Here is a 22,137-nt window from a genome sequence, read left to right on the forward strand (position 1 = left end):
GTGTGTGTGTGTGTGTGTGTGTGTGTGTGTGTGTGTGTGTGTGTGTGTGTGTGTGTGTGTGTGTGTGAGACGGCCGATCTATCTACACCAGACTTTTCAAAGAGTGCATATGTGTGGCGCGTACAGCGTGATTGTTTAGATCCAGTTGATGTCAATGATACCGGCTACAGCAGGCGAGCGGATAGGCGGGTCCCGCATACGCAGGCTTTAAAATAGGACTGGATCTAAAAGTGTGTGTGCGTATATGCGTGTGTGCACATATTCTTTGGTATAGATTGGCCGTGAGTGTGTGAGTGTGTGTGTGTGTGTGTGTGTGTGTGTGTGTGTGTGTGTGTGTGTGTGTGTGTGTGTGTGTGTGTGTGTGTGTGTGTGTGTGTGTGTGTGCGCGTGTGTGTTGAGGGAGTGAGGGGGGGGGGGGGGGTTTGAAGCAGAAGCAGACAAACTACTGCTTCCTGTGGTGAGATAGGGGGTGGAAGGAGAGGTATACAGCAGACAGGATGAGGGGCGGGGTGGGGCAAGCTGTTGCTTTTTGGGGGGGGGGGTGTTTGTGGATGTGTGTGTTGGTGATGGGGGGTGAATTGTGACACTAACAGTGAATTCACAGCCTCAGTGCTATGATGCTACTTAACTCTGTAAGCATCCATGATAATACATTAGGTTGATTAGAGTTATGCCATGATCTATTTATAATGTTAAGATAAAATGTATGGTCTATTTATAATGTTAAGTAAAAAATATATGGTCTATTCATAATGTTAAGTTAAAATATATGGTCTAACTATAATGTTAAGTTAAAATGTATGGCCTATTCATATGTTAAAGGTATATTTCACTTTCAAATAAAATAAACATTTTAAAAATATATTAAAAATAAATGAAAAAAGTTATGGAAAAATCACGGCCCCCTCACGCATTAGAGTGTCCTACTAATGTGTGAGGGGGCCGTGATTTTGCCATAACTTTTTTCATTTTTTAAAAATATTTATTTTTTAATGTTTATTTTATTTGAAAGTGAAATATCCCTTTAAGTTAAAATGTATGGCCTATATGGGGCCTTTTCTGCTTCATTCTATTCTTTATTGATATAGTCCACAGTGTAGAGATAGTAAGCAGGGACTGAGAGTCTGGAAGTGACATCAGAGTCTACGTGGTACACACCTTAACCACTCAGATATCGATGGCCCCATAATGTGTAAAGTCCATTCACATACAATACAGACATATCTGTCTTCAGCCTTTTGTTTCTTTCCTGAGCGTGGCTTCATTACATATTGAATTTAATATTTTCTATAGTTAGATTGTATCATCAGTATTGTATTTATTGGGGTTTATAGAGTTACATTGTGTCATTGTGCCCGTCAATTTGGTTCCATTTGTACACTCCAGAGTTACAGATTTGTAAGGGTCCATTTGGTTGCTATTGTAACTGTCAATAATTTAGCTGGGGACCCCCCGGAACCATCCCTGTGCCCCGGACCTCACTTTGAGAACCACTACATGACAGTACAAGCATGAGGTCTTATTAATGGCATTTGGTTGTTATCTGTTGTGTTATTGTGTGTGTGGTTCATCATGGTACACACACTGTTGTGTTATTGTGTGTGTGGTTCATCATGGTACACACTGTTGTGTTATTGTATGTGTGGTTCATCATGGTACACAGACTGGTCACATATATTTATAGCAGTATGGAGTCTCATATAATAATATCCCAGCCAACATGTCCAGGTGGGGCTCATATAGGATAAATGCAGGCCGAAATGATGGGTGTAGGCTGGCTCTAGCTGTGATCGCCCACCTTTGCAAATCTCACTGTAGATTTGCAGTCTTTACTTTAATGTGTGACAGTGATTAGAGGCAGACCGGATCTAAGTAGTTTTTCAGTAGATTCTTGACAGTCCAGATGAAAATGATCAGGACAAACTTCCACCCCACGTCACTTCTCCAACTTAAAACTCTACTGCTTGCTGATTGGCTCGAATCAATGGCTAGTCGACGGCCAGTTGTTGAATTCAACATTAAGAACTGTATTCAATTTGTTGAATTCATGTGAACATGCTGTCATTTTAATGTCTGTCTGCCTCTATGTCTGTGAACAGATAATCTCAGTCACCTCTGGACCGACTGGCATGAAATATATTGCACGCTCACTCCCAGGTTCCAGTAGTAGGCCAAGGAAGAACCTTCACCCCACATTATTCAAATCATCCCTGTGGTGGCCCTATAACAGGCATTATAAAAGCCATATGAAAGGATTTTCGGCCATGGTTTGTGGGAGGGGCCCGTTTTGCACAAAATGTCACAGATCATGAACACAGCGCCCCATCAGCTCCAAATGTGAATCACACATTTAGGAGCCCCTAAACAACACAGAGTCAAAAGTGATTGCACTTGCACCCATAGGGGAAGCTACAGTACACATGCTAGACAGCTGCACCCCACGACTGACACAGGCCTGGTTAGACAACCCGGCCTGGCGGGGATCTGTGTGCTCTAGTTTGATAGTTTTATGTGAGTTCTGATATAAATCCCAGTTCCTCATTCCCACCCTGTGAATGTCAAATAAATAGCAGCACACAGTAGAAACAAAGGACATCATGTCCTGTATTTCAACAGATAAACCAAAACCAACCAGCTGTTACACTGAAGCTCATTTAGTTGCTTATGTTTCTCATCAGCTCTCCAGGTTGAACCAACACACACCACAACAGGTAAGTCTGTCTGTCTGTCTGTCTGTCTGTCTGTCTGTCTGTCTGACTGACTGACTGACTGTCTGTCTGTCTGTCTGTCTGTCTGTCTGTCTGTCTGTCACATTTGAACTAGTGACATATGGTGCCATTTTTGTATTTAAAGTGAATAAAAAGGTCAGTCAGTAAATACAGCAGCTTCACCGTGTCAGTGGTTTGACATGAAGGGAGGAAACACATCACAACATGTTCAAAGATGGTGATTAATAACTACATTTATAATGTTATTTATGTATCTAAATGTTATACTTGAGAGAGAGAGAGAGAGAGAGAGAGAGAGAGAGAGAGAGAGAGAGAGAGAGAGAGAGAGAGAGAGAGAGAGAGAGAGAGAGAGAGAGAGAGAGAGAGAGAGAGAGAGAGAGAGAGAGAGAGAGAGAGAGAGAGAGAGAGAGAGAGAGAGAGAGAGAGAGAGAGAGAGAGAGAGAGAGAGAGAGAGAGAGAGAGAGAGAGAGAGAGAGAGAGAGAGAGAGAGAGAGAGAGAGAGAGAATGTTACTTGCCCTCACCCCCTGTTCTGTCATATTTTCATCATTAAAACTGTTGTAATTTGACCAGTAGCTTTGCTGACTTGTCTTAATTATTGTCTGTTGTATATTAGTTGTAGAATAGAAGTGCTTTTAACAACTTAAGACCTATTTATTTAGTTGTGCAATGAACATCTATTTGTCTCATACTCATCCATGTATGAACAGTTAAATATTGTAATGATATACATCAGTCTAGCTTTGCAGGGTGTGTGGATTTTAAAATGTAAACCACCTCAAATGTAATGTCTCACTTTCTCCAGAGGTGGAGCCCTTCCTCATCGTATCCACCTTCTCCAACCTGATGAAGATCAACTTGGACGGCTCCAGCTCCACAGAGCTCAAAAAGGTGAAAAACATTGGACATAACAACACACCCTATATAATCCTATACAATATTCTACACACACTGCTTTTGACATGCTGGAATGTATTCCTGTCTGAGACTAACACAATGCTGTGGTGTGACAGGGTTATATGAGGGCTCTGGACTTTGACTATCAGCAGCAGATGATCTACTGGACAGAAGGGTTCTCCAACTACATGATCAGTCGCATGCACATCAGTGGCAGTGACGTCCAGGTCAGTGTGACAATGACAACGATGAGGATGAATGACAGGGAAGGGAAACCAAATGAACAATACTTATATAATGTAAATACAGACCCATTTTCATGAGTCCTGAGTAAATATCCTAGTTTTTCTTTTTAATACTAATTCTATATCATTGTATATAATTATAATAAAGTAGTGTCGCATTGCAACACGTAGTGAGCGTATAAATCGTCTATTTTCACTATAGTTTGGGTCCCAGGGAGACATAAATGTATCTTTTGGGTTTCAAACTAAAAAGTTTGGGAACCACTGAGTCAGTGTACAAAACATGTGCTCTTTATGAACTCTAAAATAAAAAAATAAAAAAAGCAAATAAAACAGATCTACAAGCTCACAGCGTGTCGCGATGCAACGCGCTGTAAGCTCGTAGATCAGCTGTTTTTGAAAAGAAACATTCAAAATCTTGAAAAATATGTGCAAAGAAAGCTAAAGACATTTGTGGAAAAAATATACAATATTCTACTAAGGAAATAAGGCAAAACAATGCCGAAAGAATTGTATAAAAAAATATAACAATAAAACATGGTGAGTATATTCAAAATGTATGGTTCATTGACAGGTCCTTCACAATACGTTGATCAGAGAACCAACCAGTCTGGCTGTTGATTGGGTGGGAGGTAACCTGTACTGGTGTGACAGTAAGAGCGACACCATAGAGGTGTCCAAACTAAACGGGTCGTACAGAACAGCCCTGGTCAGCACCGGTCTGGACCAGCCACGGTCCATGGCTGTGGATGTACGCTACGGGTAAGAGCACTTTAACAAAAGGTCTAGAGGCGACCGAGCCTTCGCTGGGGCCGCCCCTAGGCTCTGGAATAGCCTTCCTTTTAATATAAGAGCCTCTCAGTCCATAGCCATCACTATTAAAGACCTACTTCTTCTCCCTGGTCTTTGAACACAGTTAAACAGTTACACCACAACTATTGTCTCTACCTCTATATTTTCTGCTACGCTTTTTTTTAATCGCCACTCGTACTTTTGCACTTTATAAATTGTAACATTATTGTTTTGATGTGTTGTATAGCACTTTGGTTGGCCTTGGTCATTGTAATGTGCTCTATAAATAACATTTGAGTTGAGTTGAGTTGACTGTGGTGACATCATGAACCTCACACTGGCCCTCATTTATCAACGCGGTGCAGACCAAATAATGAGCGTACGGCGAGATCACAGCAACTTTCGGCATTTATCAATATATCCTGGTTTCAGCCTACCATACGCTGAGATCTGACGTCTGGTCGATAGCAGTTGTTGACGTTGGCTGCGCCCGTTTATTCCATTCTAGACCTGCAGAGCAGCATTGTCTGACTGTCTGTCTGACATGCATCTGGACACATATATCCACTCCAAAATGTATATCTACACTAATAAACAATCCCTGTGAAAATATTTTTTATAAACTAATTTAAACAAACTGCTTTAACAGTCATTCGTTTAAGCTTGCAGATCTGGCTGCATTGGCTATTTCAACATAGCAGATCTACAAGCTCACAACGGGTCACATCGCGACGCGTTGTGAGCTTGTAGATCTGCTATTTCAAAATATACGAGCGCTTCTGCGAGAGCATTTTCGGGAGTCCCGAACATCTTTTCATGGACAGTGAGGTCTACAAACTTACAGTAGCTTGTCCTATGTTATGGAGTTATGTCATAGAGAGTTATGTAGGCTACACAACCTGGCTGGGTTAAGGATATATACCTGACGCTCCAATCTCTTGTTAACGTGGCGGCACTGCATTCCGCCCGAGTCTCATGGGGGAAAGCCTACATGACTGCTTTATTTAGTGTAACTCGAACGCGCACTGCTCGGTAGGCTATGGGGTAAATAAATGGGTATACAAACGTATTCCATTCATGGCGATGTGATTGGTATCATAATATGTCATCCATGTAGGCCACAAGCCTGCCTTACGTGACAAAGATTGTACTTCTACGCTACGGATTACATGAAAGACACAGTTGGGCGCGCGCGCGCGTGTGTGTGTGTGTTTGTTTTTGTGTGTGTGAGTGAGAGAGAGAGAGAGGCGTGTGCGTGTGTGGCGAGGCGAGCGGGGGAAACTCTTTCTTATTGGCTTTCCATGCTTTGTTTGGTCGTATTCTGGTTCTTCATGTCGTAAAATCGGGGCGTTTTGAGAATATTTAAGGGCGTGTTATTTAAATGACGCTCGTTTTCAGACGTGAGATTTATCAAAGCTCCGACCTAATGTACGCTAGGATTGGCTGTATAGGATACTTTGATACATTTTACTTCGACGTTGGTGTACGGTCGCATTTATGGAAAAATATAAGCCGTTTTTTAAACTCCGTTGATAAATGAGGGCCACTGAATTTATCAACCATCCTATAAAACACCATGGATACAAGAATAAATAAAACGGATGCCTTTGCATTATTCTCGCGAGCCAGACTGTTGCCTCACACAATTATCAAATGCTTCCGTCATACAGTCTGGAGCACGAAAGCTCTGAAAATGATCAGAGGATAAAGCAGATGTGACGCCTCCTCCCCACTTTTGTTTCGTATAAATGAGTCCTAATATAAATAAAAATGATCAAAGCATATTTAGCTTGCTGCTTATCAGGAATGGAAATTCTAATATAAAATGTAAAGTATTTTTGTGAACGGAAATGACAAACAGCCTCCTTTCTCTGCTTTGTAGTTCCATACTCTTTATAGCATTCAGAGATTGTGGAATAGTTGTCTGGCTACACGAGACTAACATTGCATCGTATTCTGTTCCTCTTGCAAATCTAAGTTAAAAAAGTCACTGAAATGATTCATATAAAATGTTTTCAAAATATTGTAGTACAAGAACAAAGTCAATAGTTTCATGTAAGTTGTGACTCACTGAAAAGTGCTCTAAATTGAGTGTGGAATACTTTCTCGCGATTGGCTGTGCTTTCTGGAGCTCCTATGAGATATACTCCAAACATATTACACTTAAGTAGACTAAAACAAATCATAAAAAACATTTTCGCACAATGTATGAACCAAGGTTATTGTGCATTGTTCATGATTTCTATTTAGTTTTGACGTTTGTTTTAATACATTTTAGGGTTTGTTTTTTATTGCAATGTGGGGCAAGACTAAAAAAGCACTGAAAAATGCTGAAAATAGCAAATTGTTGTGAACTTGTAGATCTGTTTTTTCACTATGTATAAATTAACATATTGGCTATTGACAAAGACTAAAACTAAGGACATTTTCTCTATGATTTTCGTTAGTTTTGTAAACACACAATACAGTTTCTGTTGTTATCGTTTTTTTGTAGAGCCTCGTTTTAAGTTTTCATTTCAGTTCATTAAAATGTTTTTGTTCTTCTTTTTGAATCCTAGTTTGTGTTATTTCATTACTTACAGTTAACTATAATAACCCTGGTATGAACTCTTCATCATATTGTATGTCCACTAGTACTGTACAGTACTGTATGTGTGATTAGTTGTGAATAGTGACCCTGACACAGTGTCTCCCTGACAGATACTTGTACTGGTCAGACATAAGTGACAGCAACCCCCACATAGAGAGGATGGGGATGGACGGCACCAACAGGACAGTCATCGTGAAGGATAAGATCTCCAAGCCCTACGGCCTGACGTTAGACTACATCAATGATCACATCTACTGGACCAACGAGGAGAAATAAATTGAGTTTGCCAACCTGGATGGAACCAACAGACACACAGGTAACACACACACACACACACACACACACACACACACACACACACACACACACACACACACACACACACACACACACAGGTGTGGAAGATGTTCAAAGTGTTTAACATTCAACTGCGGTGGCGAAGAGGCAGTTCAATCATCCATGTGAGTTTCATAGTTCAGTTCTACATTATGGTTTAGGACAGATCTCACTTATAACGACCTTAATTAACAGAACAGTAGAGCAGAGCAGAGCAGAGAGCAGAGAGCAGAGCAGAGAGCAGAGCAGCAGCTAGCAGCACCAGGCCACCTGGCCTCTGCAGGAGCAACAGCAGCTAGCAGCATCCAGGCTGAGCCACCAGCAGCAGCTGGCTCCACCAGGCTGAGCCACCAGCAGCAGCTAGCTCCACCAGGCCGAGCCACCAGCAGCAGCCGGCACCACCAGGCCGAGCCACCAGCAGCAGCCGGCACCACCAGGCCGAGCCACCAGCAGCAGCTAGCACCACCTGGACCCCAGCAGCAGCTAGCACCACCTGGACCCCAGCAGCAGCTAGCACCACCTGGCCAGGCTGAGGAGCAGCCACCACCAGCAGGCAGCAGCTAGCCACCGGGCCAGGCCAACCACCCCCGGGCAGCAACAGGCAGCGAGCCACTAGGCCAAGGTGGGTAGTTGATGTGAAGATGCCTCCGAAGAAAAATCAGGCAGAGGTGAGAGAGGAAAGGTCAGAGGAAGATCTGGTCTCACTTGCTCAGGTAAAGGAGCTGCTTCAACAACAGAAAGACATGTTCAGTGTACTTTTACAGCTGCAACAAGAGAATTTTAAAGGTTTTGTAAAACTTATTATGGACTCCACCAACACTAGGTTGGATGCACTTACAAGAGAGGTGCAGGAGATCAAAACAAGTATACAATTTACACAGAAGGAGGTAGATGATATCAAAGGTCAGAATGCAACACAATCTGTACGTTGTAACTCCATGCAAGCTGACAGCATGAAGATCTGTGACAGCCTATCAGCTGTCACAGATAAAATGGAGTATGCAGAGGGGCAATCGAGAAGGAACAATCTGGTTTTTGACGGCATCACTGAGACGCCTGGGGAGACCTGGGCAGATACGGAGGAAAAGGTGAGGGGTGTTCTTGTGGAAAAACTAAAGCTGCAGCCGGATGTTGAAGTCGAGCGAGCACACCGCACTGGGAGATCAGTGCCTGGTAGCAGCAGACCCAGATCCATTGTGGTGAAGTTTTTAAGATTTAAGGACAGATCAGCTGTGATAGAGAGAGCCAAAAATTTGAAAGGGACCAATATCTACATTAATGAAGATTACACTGAAGCAGTCCGAATGAAAAGGAAAGAACTACTGCCAAAGATGAGGGAGGCAAGGGAGAGAGGGGAAATTGCCTATCTGAGGCATGACAGACTAATAATTCGCCCCCGTGACAGCAACCCAAAGTCACCTAGTGACGAGTGAACTTGATAGGTATGCGGCTGTTATGTTTTTAACCGTGAACTTATGATGCCAATGTCACATACTATTAATCTGCCAAAGAAGGGACTGTTGCTGGCTCATCTAAATGTGTGCAGTCTGAGGAACAAGGTACATGAACTATGCAGTCTGGTTGAATCAAATAACATTCACATACTAGCGATATCAGAGACACATCTAGAGTCATCTTTTGATGATTCAGAAGTTTCAATACATGGATATAATTTGTTTAGAAGGGACAGGGACAAGAATGGTGGTGGAGTTGCCATCTATGTTAAAAATCATATTCCAGTTAAAAAGAGATGTGACTTAATGATGAATGAAATTGAAGCTCTATGGTTACAGATACATATACCACACTTAAAGCCTATCTTAATTGGATGCTGTTATAGGCCACCTAGTGCCAATGTGAAGTATCTGGATGACATCTGTGAAATGTTGGACAAGACAGCTGATAATAATAATGAAATTTACTTCTTGGGAGATATGAATATAGATGCATTTAATGAGAACTGCCCCATGTGGAAGAAAATTATGTCTGTTGCTAAAATATGTAACCTGTCTCAGGTAGTAACATCAGCAACCAGAACGGCCACAAACAAGTTTGATGTCACAACAACAACATGTATTGATCACATCTATACTAACAGGCCCAAGCAATGTTCCACAGCAATATCAGTAACCCTGGGTTGCAGTGACCACAACTTGGTTGCAATTGTGAGAAAGACCAGTATGCCCAAAGCTGGCTCCAGAATTAATTATAGAAGGTCGTATAAAAGTTTTAATCAGGCATTATTTGAGGGGGAGATGAGGAGTGTGCAATGGTCGGATGTATGGAGTGAGGAAAATCCAGAAAAAGCACTCAGTGAATTTATGAAGTTGTTCTTGGAGATTGCCGATAAACATGCTCCAATGAAAAAACGTAATGCTCGGTCAAAAAGTGCACCCTGGTTGGATGATGAGTTAAGGAGATTAATGGCCCAACGTAATGATGCAAAAAGAAATGCAGATAGAACAGGTTCTCTATCTGTTAGGCAACATTACTGTAAACTAAGAAATGCTGTGACTAAATTGAATAATTACAAAAAAGGGAATATTATAGGCTTAAAATAAATGATGCTAAGAATGATGGAAAGAAGCTGTGGAGACCGCTGAATAGCATAATGGGAAGGAATCCAAACATGCATACCTCCTTCATAGAGACAGAAGGTTCATTTATCACAAAGCCATATGAAATTGCTAACTATTTTAATAATTATTTTATAAATAAGGTTGATAAGTTGAGGAATATGATGTGTACAACGAATAACAACGCGTCACATGACATCATTAAAGACGGTATCATGAAGGGAAAGGAGTGCATGTTTGGATTTCACCAGGTTGTGGAAGAAAACATAGAAAAAATGCTGTTACATTTATCTGATGACAAACCTCCAGGTACAGACAATCTTGACTGCAAACTACTCAGAATTGCTGCTAAATATATTTCCAAGCCCTTATGTCACATATTCAATAAATGCCTAGAGTATGGTGTTTGCCCAGAGATTTGGAAGGAAGCTAAGGTCATTCCACTGCCCAAGGACAAAAGATCCACCTTCGCTGGTCCAAACAGTCGCCCTATTAGTCTTCTTCCAGTGCTGAGTAAGATTTTTGAAAAAATTGTGTATGTTCAGATTCAAGACTATCTCTCAAGTAATGGTCTAATAACAAGCTGCCAAGATGCATATAGACAAGGGCACTCCACAAGTACAGCAATGGCACAAATAACGGATGATTGGCTAAAGAGCATGGATGACAGAAGGCTGGTAGGGGCGGTACTGTTAGACTTCAGTGCTGCTTTCGATGTTATTGATCATGCTTTACTGTTGGGAAAACTTAAATGCTATGGTTTTAATTCTGTTGCTCTGGCCTGGATGGAGAGTTACCTGTCAAAGAGAAAGCAGAGGGTGTATTTTAATGGAAGTTTTTCTGACAGTAAGGAGATGCAGTGCGGGGTTCCTCAAGGAAGTTCCTTAGGTCCTCTTTTATTTTCGATATTCACTAATGACCTACCTTTGGCATTAAATAAATCTAGTGTGGTTATGTACGCGGATGACTCAACCATGTACAGTACAGCATCTACAGTAGGTGAGTTAAATGATATACTCAATGCTGAAATTAAATCAGTAGCGGATTGGGTCGAAGAGAACAAATTAGCACTGAACATTGCTAAAACCAAATGCATGGTGTTTGGATCTAGACATATATTGAAAAGTGATCCTCAATTGTGCCTATCACTTGCCGGGAAGCCAGTGGAACAGGTGAAGGAGGCTAAACTGCTTGGAATTGTATTAGATCCTAAACTAAATTGGACAAAGCAAATTGATAATATAGTAACTAAAATGGGAAGGAGCATCGCTATAACCAGGAAATGTTCCAAGTATATTACATTAAAAACTCTGAAAGTAGTAACTCAAGCTTTAGTCTTGTCACACCTTGAGTACTGCCCAGTTGTTTGGTCATCCGCTACAAAGAAAGACATACAGAAATTGCAAACAGCTCAAAACAAAGCTGCCAGATTAGCTCTCCAGTGCTCAAAGCGCACACATGTAGTAGAAATGCACAGAAATCTATCATGGCTTACTGTTGAGAATAGATTACATTCACGCACTCTCACATTTTTCAGAAATGTTTTAACTGACCAAAAACCCCAGTATTTCTTTGACCAGGTAGGATACAGAAGAGATGAACATACCCATATGACTAGACAAGCCAGTTCAGGTGATATGGTAACACTTAAACCAAGAACAGATCTTCTCAAAGCTTCTACTATCTATAGAGCTGTAATAGGATGGAACTCATTGCCTAAGTACATAATTAATACAAACACAAAATTCACCTTTAAGAAAAAGTTAAAAGAACACCTGATGAAAACCTGATGAAAACATGCCTGTACTAATCCCCAGACACACAAAGTTTAATGTGTAATAAGTGATTTAGTTATAGCTTTAATTGTACTACTTGATTGTACTTTTTATTTTTAATTCTTTTCTATTTTTATTTAGATTATAGTGATTGTAAAATTGATGTAAGGAATGTTTCTGTTAAAATGTTTGTCTGTGTCGGACCCCAGGAAGACTAGCTTTTGTCATGGCAAAAGCTAATGGGGATCCTAATAAAACAAAACAAAAAAAACAAACAAAACACACACACACACACACACACACACACACACACACACACACACACACACACACACACACACACACACAGGAGCCCGGACCGCCAATACTGGCCGGGTTAGGGCCGTTTCTGTATTTGACGATCAGGCCCAGGGCCAGGCTCGGGCTCAAAGAACATTTTGCACAGTTAATTTCACCCTGCAGTAACGTGATCCACCTCTCGCGAAACCCTGGTATAGTCACGGGTGCACATAACTTTTTTGGTCTAGTTCTCAGAAGAGCACCTGGAGATGTTACTTGGTGCGCACAAAATAAATGGTAAATAAAAAATGCCCCCCGGCGCTGTTTTGTCTACGGGGGGTGCTGCGCGAGAAAAAAAAAAAGTTTTTAGTTTTGCTAAAAAATAAAAGCTTGGAAATTCCTGTCCCAGCTGTTGGTACGCAAAAGCGCCTCGCGTCGTCTGATGTGCCGCGCATCATTTATTTTGGCGACGCATGCGCACCTGCGCACCAGTTATGTGCACCCCTGGGTATAGTGATCACCTCTCGTGAAACCCCGGTATAGTGATCCTCATCATGTGCGCTCACTGCGCTGGCCTCTTAGCCTGCAGCTGCTGCACGCTGCTAGTAGTGACAACAACACCACACACACAGCACACACACCAAAGGCCACACACACATGTTGTTGAACAATGGACAAGCAGAAGATACAGTAAAGGAAAAGTTGGCTCGTGGGGAGCTCCAAGCAGTCACAAATACTGCGTGAAAATCTGAAGCTTGGAAGCAGTTTGATTTAATTACTACTCTAACAAACGATCAAGTTGGTTTTGCACAGTGCAGAAAATGTAAACAGGTCCTTGCATACAACAGTAGATCATCAGGCACGTCTCATTTAGGGCGACATGTCGATGGTGGCTGTGGAGCAGCGAGCATGAGCAGCAGTGCTGCTGCTGCCGCAAGCCGACAATTATCAATGCCTGAATTTCTTTCCAAGCCAGTGCCATCTAGTGCAAAATCCCAAATCACCCAGAAGTGTGTGGAATTCTGCTGCGACAAACTGCGGATGCAAAGAGTTGGATAGCGACCTATCAAACAGGTGTGACCCAGGACGAGATGCAGGAGCAGATGTGACAGACACCCTGCCACCAGCAGCAAAACAAAGACAAATGGCTGAATTTGAAGCAGAGTGGGAGAATGTCACCACGGGTGACAACACACACGTGGATGAGGTCAAAATATACCTCAACCTTCACGGCGGTTGTGACTCAAAATGAGGAGTAGAGTTTGTGTTTGTGTATATGGACAGGAACTATTTTTGCAATATTGTTCTTCACAGTTTACCTCAAAGAAAGGTAGGCCGTAATCTTTTTTTTCATTGCTGCTGGCTGGATCACGCAAAGGTCACGCTGCGGCCTATACTTGATTTGATTTGTGAGAATTTTTGTTGGTGAAACTTTATGTTAATTTACTTTGCCTATTTGTTGGTGGTTCACTACGCCTTTATAGCTTGGCTTGAATGCCATTTAGTGTTTACGCAGCCCTCAGCCAATTAATCTGCCTATTAGCCTTCTATAGCCTACATTATGCTTATTTAGTAGTGTACTTATTTGCTGCTGGATCACTCACTAACTGAGTTATTTTATGTTTTATTGTTTAAGCATCTCTCTCAGTAGCCTGAGCATTTTTGTTGTTGCACTTTGTTTATACTGGACTGGCATCACGCACTTTTATTCCTGGTCTCACGTAACAGTTGTATTTTTGCTTTATTGTTTACTGTTTACTTATTTGTTGCTGCTGGTAACGACTTTATCGTGGCATTCCGTTTTATTGTTGGATAAACGGCTTTACGTTTATAGACCTCTCTGTCCTTAATGTAGCTGGTTCTTTGCTTTATTTTGGCGTGCAATTTAAGGCATGCCATGAACGCACCTTAATAGTAGTAGTTATGTTTAATAAAACTACAACTACTTTTTAGTGTGATGTGTGTGTTCTTGTCTTCTTATGGGTTTGTTTTTATCGGAGCGCGAGAGTGCAGCTGCTGCGCGCACCAGTGAAAGTGCATGCTCGAAAATAATTAATTAATAATAATAAATATATAGGCCTCGAGCTGTAAAATTGCGCCACCTATCGGACCCCACACACACACACACACACACACACACACACACACACACACACACACACACACACACACACACACACACACACACACACACACAATATTCTTTGTAATACTTTGTTAATTCATGTTATATTAATGTGACTCTTTTGTTTTTGTGTGTCTGTAGTTTTGAGTCAGGACAACATCTGGGCTATTACTCTATTTGAGGATCACATCTACTGGACAGACGGTGAGACCAGATCCTTCTACAGAGCCAACAAGAATCAGGGAACCAACCAGATCAGTCTCATCAGCAACCTGGACGATCCATATGACATCCACATGTACCACCCCTATCGACAACCTGAGGGTCTGTACAACCTACTGTATACAACACTCTCATTATTACCTTCATGCTGTTTTATTACTTTTATGTATTTAGTGTATCATTCTGATCTGTTATGAAAAGTGCTATAAAAACAACCCGACATCCCTATTCTGGCAATGTTTTTTTTTTCTTTTTGAGCGGTGCCAGCCGCTCTAAAAAGTGACCGATTGTGTACACACACAGGCTCGCTCAGCACATGTGTGCACGAAGCGTGCATGTGTGTGTGTGTGTGTGCACACAATAAAATGACCGATCTACAATTTGAGTAGAAGTACTTTAAGTACTTAAAAGTAACTAAAGTGACTAAAAAGTAACTGCCCCCCAATTAAATTACTAAAATAGTGAAAACAACAGATGTACAAGCTCCTATTGCATTGCGATGCAGAATGTTCTGAACTTGTAGATCAATTTTTCATTGGTGTTTCTTGGGCACAGTGTGAAAAGCTCTGTTGTAACGTATAGGTGTGTGTTCTCATATTCATTACATGTGTGCATGTTTTCTCCACCCTGCAGTGTCTGGTCATCCATGTCAGACCAACAATGGAGGCTGCAGTAACCTGTGTCTGCTCTCACCTGGAGGGGGCTACAAGTGTTCCTGTCCCACAGACTCCTACTTGTCAGCAGACAACAAGCAGTGCATGTCCAACTGCACTGCCAGCCAGGTGATTCACCTCAGCTTCACTTGTGTTACTCTGTATGACTTTATGGCCCCTATTAAAGGTCTCTTAAATCCACGTCTTAGGCGGTAATTAGGTGATAACGCCACCATCTTATGCGCAATCCCTATTATGCAAGTTGCGCTGAACGCAAACACTTAAGGAATAAGACTCGTCAGCATATTTTAGGCATGTGGAAGTGTCCAACTAAGGGCACAATGCGATATCTGCTATTTTGCACCTTGACTTAAATAGCCGTACTCAGTCAATTCTGAACCGATTGTAAAAACGTAAAGTTCTCCCCATCAAATCTCCCCATCAAACGATATGAAGCGAAAAGGAAACTTTAGCCGGTCCTTTTTCTCTCATGCGCCTCTCTCTCTACCGGAATGGAATAGAAGAACGCTCCTCCCAAAACACCCTCGCCCCGGGTCTAATCCGACGGCCTCGGTCCGCGAAAAAAGTGTGTTTTGGGCCGAGCATTCCGGTTACCACCGGAATGGTGCGCTTCTCGTCAATGAGTCTTGCGAAAATAATGTGAATACTATTATGGCAATATAATCCTATAGGCTACATAATAAATCGGAAATGACAAAAATAAATATAATAGCAGATGCTTTTCCTATGTATTATGGGCGGCTATTTTTATTAAGAACATAAATTAATAAACTTAAATTAATTAATGTATCCCCTCCTGGAGGGCACCCTTGCGTGGAAGTCCCGTGTATGGGTTTTCATAACCCAGCAACCCTAGGCAAATTACGCCACTGCTTGGAGATCAGATATTTTGTGCAGCAGTATAGCTTGTCTCTTTGGTCCTTTCAATGTGAGCTTTACTCTCACCGCTTAACGCACGGACAATAGCACTGTGTCTTGTGCTGATCTTAAAGGGAATGGCAGCGGGTTCTCTGATTGGATTGATTAAAGTAACGCCCAAACACTCCCATGACTAATTCAGGGCTGTTTTACCGCATAGCGCCTTGTTGCAGTGCGCACATTACCGCACCCATAATAGCAAAATTTAGCATTGGTCACGCCTCCACGTCTTAAATTAAGGAATAAGACCTGGCGGTACCTAAGACGTCCTTAATAGAGCCCTATGTCTCATGTCTGCTTTTGATACTGATTCTAAACATAATCCTCTGTCTCCCCCTTCAGTTTGTTTGTCAGAACTACAAGTGCATTCCATTGTCATGGAAATGTGACACAGTAGATGACTGTGGGGACCGGTCAGATGAACCTGCTGACTGCTGTGAGTAGAGACTGAAAAATTACCTCAATATCCATGCTTTATTATTACAGTTATTATTCATGTGTACTCCAATATCCTTTGACAGTTTCTGACACCCGTATAAAGTTGTATCCACACACACACACACACACACACACACACACACACACACACACACACACACACACACACACACACACACACACACTCTAGGGTGACCACGTCCAAACAGGCCCATTGAGGGACATGTGAACCCGTTTTGTGGGACATCGCGGGACACATGGCCCACACATGGGGGTTTTTCAGCTTTTCTTTCCCCAAATTCGACTTGTAAATAAGCCAGTGAATGAAATCACACGGCTGGTGGCTGGGATGGAATACAAGAACCCTCGTCCTAAAACACGCTCGCCCAGGGTATATCCGACGGCCTCGGTCGGCGAAAAATAATATGAATAATATTATGGGGATATGATATAATCCTATAGCCTATGCTAATATATTGGAAATGACAAAATAAATATAATAGCAGATGTCTTTACTGTAACTCCTCTCACTAGCCCCAAAAAAATATTATTATTATTATTGTTCATATCTTTGATTCGCGGGAAATTGTTTCATTTTTGCAGGACGCGGGACAGACGGTCCAATTTTGGGACTGTCCCGCGAGATGCGGGACGGGTGGTCACCCTAACACACACACACACACACACACACACACACCCACCCACCCACCCACCCACCACACACACACACACACACACACACACACACACACACACACACACACACACACCCACACACACACACACACACACACACACACACAGCAGTAAAGTCAGTTTGTGTGTGTTGTATAACTTTAGATAGTTGATGAATCTACAGGAAGACTGATCACTTCTACTTTAAACTACTTCTACATAAACTACTTGTTAATATTATGTTTTTGCATATTATTGTATATTACATATATTATATGTTTGTCTTTAAATGTTTTAATGAATTGAATACGCAAGACCCCAATGGAAACAACCAATAGCCTTTCTTGGGTTATCCTTTTAGCATCATTTTGTATGAATCTGTACCTCTGTGCTTCTTTTTTTACAAACTGTTAATAAAGTATTCAATCAATCAATCAAAACTTGTAGCTTCAGTACAACCTACACAGACTGCTTGATATTTAAGACAAACTAATATCACATGAGATAAGATAAAGTTACACCACAAAGAGTAGCAGGAACATGACTTGGTTTTTATTAGTGTCCAAAATATGAACTCTCATATAATGTGATATGAATCTAAAAGTGATGTATATGTGTAATAACATTAGGACGGTTAAACTATCTCTATCACTAAATTCATTTCAGTTCAGTGGGTTGTCATTTGACAGATTTATTTAAACAGAAGGCGACTAAATGAATCACATACACAACCAGAGAGGATCATGCTGTGAATAAAATAGTGCATTTGATAACAAGGTGTAAGTGTTGTGTTGACGTGCACGGCTGTGGGTGAGACAGTCAACAGGATACACAGGGTGAACTTTGCTATGGACTGGGGTCAGAGGTCATACATCTATTACAGTGAAATGTCTGCCATGGAATCTTCCTCTTGCATTGTCTTCATCAGTGAGTGTTGTTCAATCTAGATCAAGGTTTCCCAAACTTTTCTGCGACCCCCCAAAATAATCATATTTGAACTGGTGACCCCCCACCCGGAAAAGCAGTTCGGATTGTAGGCATTACATTTAGTTTGACTCGGTTCCACAGATAAATATTATGAAAATAGCCGATCTACAAGCTCACAACGCCTTGCCTTGGAGTTCTCCCCTAGCTGCAGACGAAGGCGGTCGCATCCTCTCCTCCCTCCTCATTCCCATCCCACAACTTTCCAGCCTCAGCACACTGCACGAGCTAACAGTCCTGGGTGAAAACATGGATTCTATTATCAACTGGTCATTAAACGCAATCGACAAAATTTTCTCAACCCGGCAATCTGGACCGGACGAGCCAATCTGTCCGGACGGGACTTATCTGGCAGGATATATGGGGGATTCGGACTACAAATGTCGAGTTATATGTTTGGAAGTCCTGTCGATTGAGGACATAGAGGATGTTTATAATTTCGTTTGTATGATAACAGGTTTCTTGCTGATTGGAGCGGGCATTGCACTTGTGTATCGAAAAATTGGCAAGAGAGCTGCCTGGGACGGAGCGGAACAGTCGAGCAGAGCGCTGGCTACTCAGACAGGTGTGTCTGAGCTGAAACGCGAATTGAATAACATCACCGAGTGGATCTCCAAACTGGACGTTAAGATGGGCAACATCAACGAACTAAGGCATGAGATGGATAACAACAACGAAAGGGTCCGCGGGTTGGACACCAAGCTGGACAACATCATGGCACGTGCGGCGGATGACGCCAGAGGCAATGCTGAGAGAGCCGCCGCTCTGCGCGGCGAACTGACCGCGCTACGAGGCGATTTGACCCTGATTAGAGCGGGCATAGACAGACTGGATGACCCACAATGGTACAAAAAGTAGACAAAATGTCTGCTTGGATTACTAGGATCAATTTGGACCCCCCCACACCAACAAACCTGGACTTTATCCCCCAGCGAGACAGTGTGAATGATGGCCACCCATCACCCAACCACCCCCCCCCCCCCCCCCCCCCCAAAGCCTACCCGTACCAACACCCACCTACCCGTAACAACACCCACCACAGCGCTCATGGACACCTGGTGTTATGGCTTTGGGTCAAAATCCATTCAAGGACTCTCCCCCACAGCCTTTCCACTCGCTTATCGCCCACTACCGGCGCTCCTCCTGTCAACAGCCGGGAAGAGATTACTGGACTGGGTCGAAGCACCAAGGCCATGTCACAGACTTCCACTTACTCACACACACAGACACACAGTAACATATCCTGCAACACACGCCTTCGCCCCCTTGCCCCTATCCCCACTCCCGCCCCCCTCCCCCATCCCCCCTTCCAACCCAGGGCGGTTTTTTTTCACTCGCTCCATACAATGCCTCACAATGAGGCATGGCATCGAGAAGTGCTTTTTGCCCATCCCCTCCCTCCTCCCCCCCAACTTACCTCCCCCTTTTTTTTCTTTAATGTATTTAATGTTTGTCTGTCTATAATGTCCCCAATGAATTCACTGTTTCCCAATGTAATGTTATGTATTCCTGCAAATGTATCCCTCTGTTTGTATGTCTGTTTCTTTGTGAGGACTGCGGATGAAAACTAGCATCTTTGCTAAATCCGGTGTATTTACGTCTTGACGTTCATTAATATGCATTGTCCTGTCCAAATAAACAAATGAATGAATGCCCTGCGAGGTGCTGTGAGCCTGTAGATCGGCTATGTTCACGAAATATTTGACAGTTTGGCCAATTTGGTATTAAAAAGGTCTTAAAAGTCAAGAAATTGTATCTTCAGAAATATGCAGATACCCTGTATACACTTATACTGTATGTTGGTTTGTTTACTGTTGAGTGAGAAAACAATGTCCTCAGTTTGGGAACCACTGCTCTAGATGACTTCAAAGTACATGTTAACTTTGTAGTCACTCTTAGCTCTCACAGGGAGCTCTGCAGCCCAAATGTCCTTTTCTTGAGGCCACTTGACCCCCTGGAAACTTAGCTTATTATTGGATAACTTATCAGGCGTGTTCTACAGCCAACTGAGCTTGAAGGATAATTATATTAGTTTGTTAGTGGTGAAGGTTACTAAATGACAACCAACCTGTTAGTTTACAACAAACTATTGATTATCAGCTATTTTTATTCCTTGTGAGTTCTGATAGATATCATAGTTCCTCATTCTCACACTGTGAATGTCAAATAAATAGCAGCAAACAGGAGAAACAAAGGACATCTTGTCCTGTATTTCAACAGATCAACCAACCAGCTGTTACACTGAAGCTCATTTAGTTTGTTATGTTTCTCATCAGCTCTCCAGACTGAACCAACACACAACACAACAGGTAAGTCTGTCTGTCTGTCTGTCTGTCTGTCTGTCTGTCTGTCTGTCTGTCTGTCTGTCTGTCTGTCTGTCTGTCTGTCTGTCTCTCTCTCTGTCTCATAAAAGATAAACTCTCTAATACTGCACATATTTGAAACAGTGAAATATGGTGATATTTTGTATTTAAAGTAAATAAAAAGGTCAGTCAGTAAATACAGCAGCTTCACTGTGTCAATGGTTTGACAAAGGGAGGAAACATCACAACATTTTCAAAGATGGTGATTAATAACTCTACCTTTGAAATGTTATTCATGTATCAGAGAGAGACGGGAGGGACGGAGGGAGGGACGGAGGGAGGGAGGACGGACGGACGGACGGACGGACGGAGGGACGGACGGGCGGGCGGGCGGGCGGGTGGACAGACAGAATTATTCACATACTCATACATGTATGAACAGTGAACTATTGGGTAACAAACACTTCACTTAAAGGTCGGGTCTATAATGCATTACAATCACATGTATAAGGCATTATAACACTCATTATAAATGTTTATAATTATATATGACAACTTATAACAACGTTCATAACGTATTATAAGTGCTGTTATACTGTTAGTTAGTTATGAAGTGTGTTTGTTATAAGTTGTTATCATTCATGATTATAAACATTTATAATGAGTGTTATGAAGCATTATAAGTGCATTATAATGCATTATAGACCCAACCTTTAAGTAAAGTGTTACCTGGTAGTTATAATATGCTGTTCCGCTGAGTGTATAAGGCATTATGACCAGCACTTGTAAATTATATTATTATAAGTTATAATACTTCAGAATCCTTCTTAGTTGCCATGCATAATTATAAACATTTATTACAAGTGTTATATGCCTTACAATTGCATTATAATGCATTATAAAAGTGGTTGTAACACATTAGAGACACAACCTTAATAATATAGCTGCAAGCAGCAATAAGCGGTTTCGAGGGATAAGGCAGAGACAGGAAGAGGCAGGCAGACTCTCTCCTCTCCCTCTCTCTCTCTCTCCCCCTCTCCCCCTCTCTCCCTCTCTCCTTCTCTCCCCCTCTCTCCCCCTCCTCTCTCCCTCTCCCCCTCTGTCTCTCTCTCCCTCTCCCCCTCTGTCTCTCTCTCCCTCTCTCCCTCTCCCCTCTCTCCCTCTCTCCCTCTCCCCAGACAGACAGACAGGCAGACAGTGAGAGAGTGAGAGAGAGGCAGACAGACAGACAGGCAGACAGACAGGAAGAGAGTGACAGAGTGAGAGAGAGGCACACAGACAGACAGGGAAAAGCACTTAGGGTACCACTACTAGCAGCTTGCTAAATAACAAAAGAATGCTGCTATACTCAACTACCAGAGGTCAGGAGCTCAGTTCACTTCAGATGTTGGTTACACACTGAAGAGAATACTCTCAACCTGCCTACTTATCCCTTGAGCTGTGCTGGCTAAACCACACACTTCACAAGGCAATCAAGTGGCCTATACAGGGTGAAACTACTTGTACTACTACAAAGTGCCAATAGCCTACTGCTTGAAGCACACAAACAATACAACTATAAACTACAGACTACCACACAAG

At 42.2% G+C, this 22,137-nt stretch overlaps 1 protein-coding gene across 1 annotated transcript in view; it reads left to right on the forward strand.

Annotated features, from left to right (window-relative positions):
* LOC308090934 (uncharacterized protein) overlaps positions 1–22,137 on the forward strand; it is a 187,030-nt gene that overhangs the window by 138,875 nt on the left and 26,018 nt on the right. The window contains exon 2 of the mRNA XM_080436207.1: positions 20,530–20,562. Coding sequence (XP_080292333.1) covers positions 20,530–20,562 — 33 coding nt within the window. The remainder of the gene's footprint in view (positions 1–20,529; positions 20,563–22,137) is intronic.

The sequence above is a fragment of the Gymnoscopelus braueri genome (assembly GCF_963280865.1).
Source record: "Gymnoscopelus braueri genome assembly, chromosome: 8".
In the NCBI taxonomy this organism is placed as follows: domain Eukaryota; kingdom Metazoa; phylum Chordata; class Actinopteri; order Myctophiformes; family Myctophidae; genus Gymnoscopelus; species Gymnoscopelus braueri.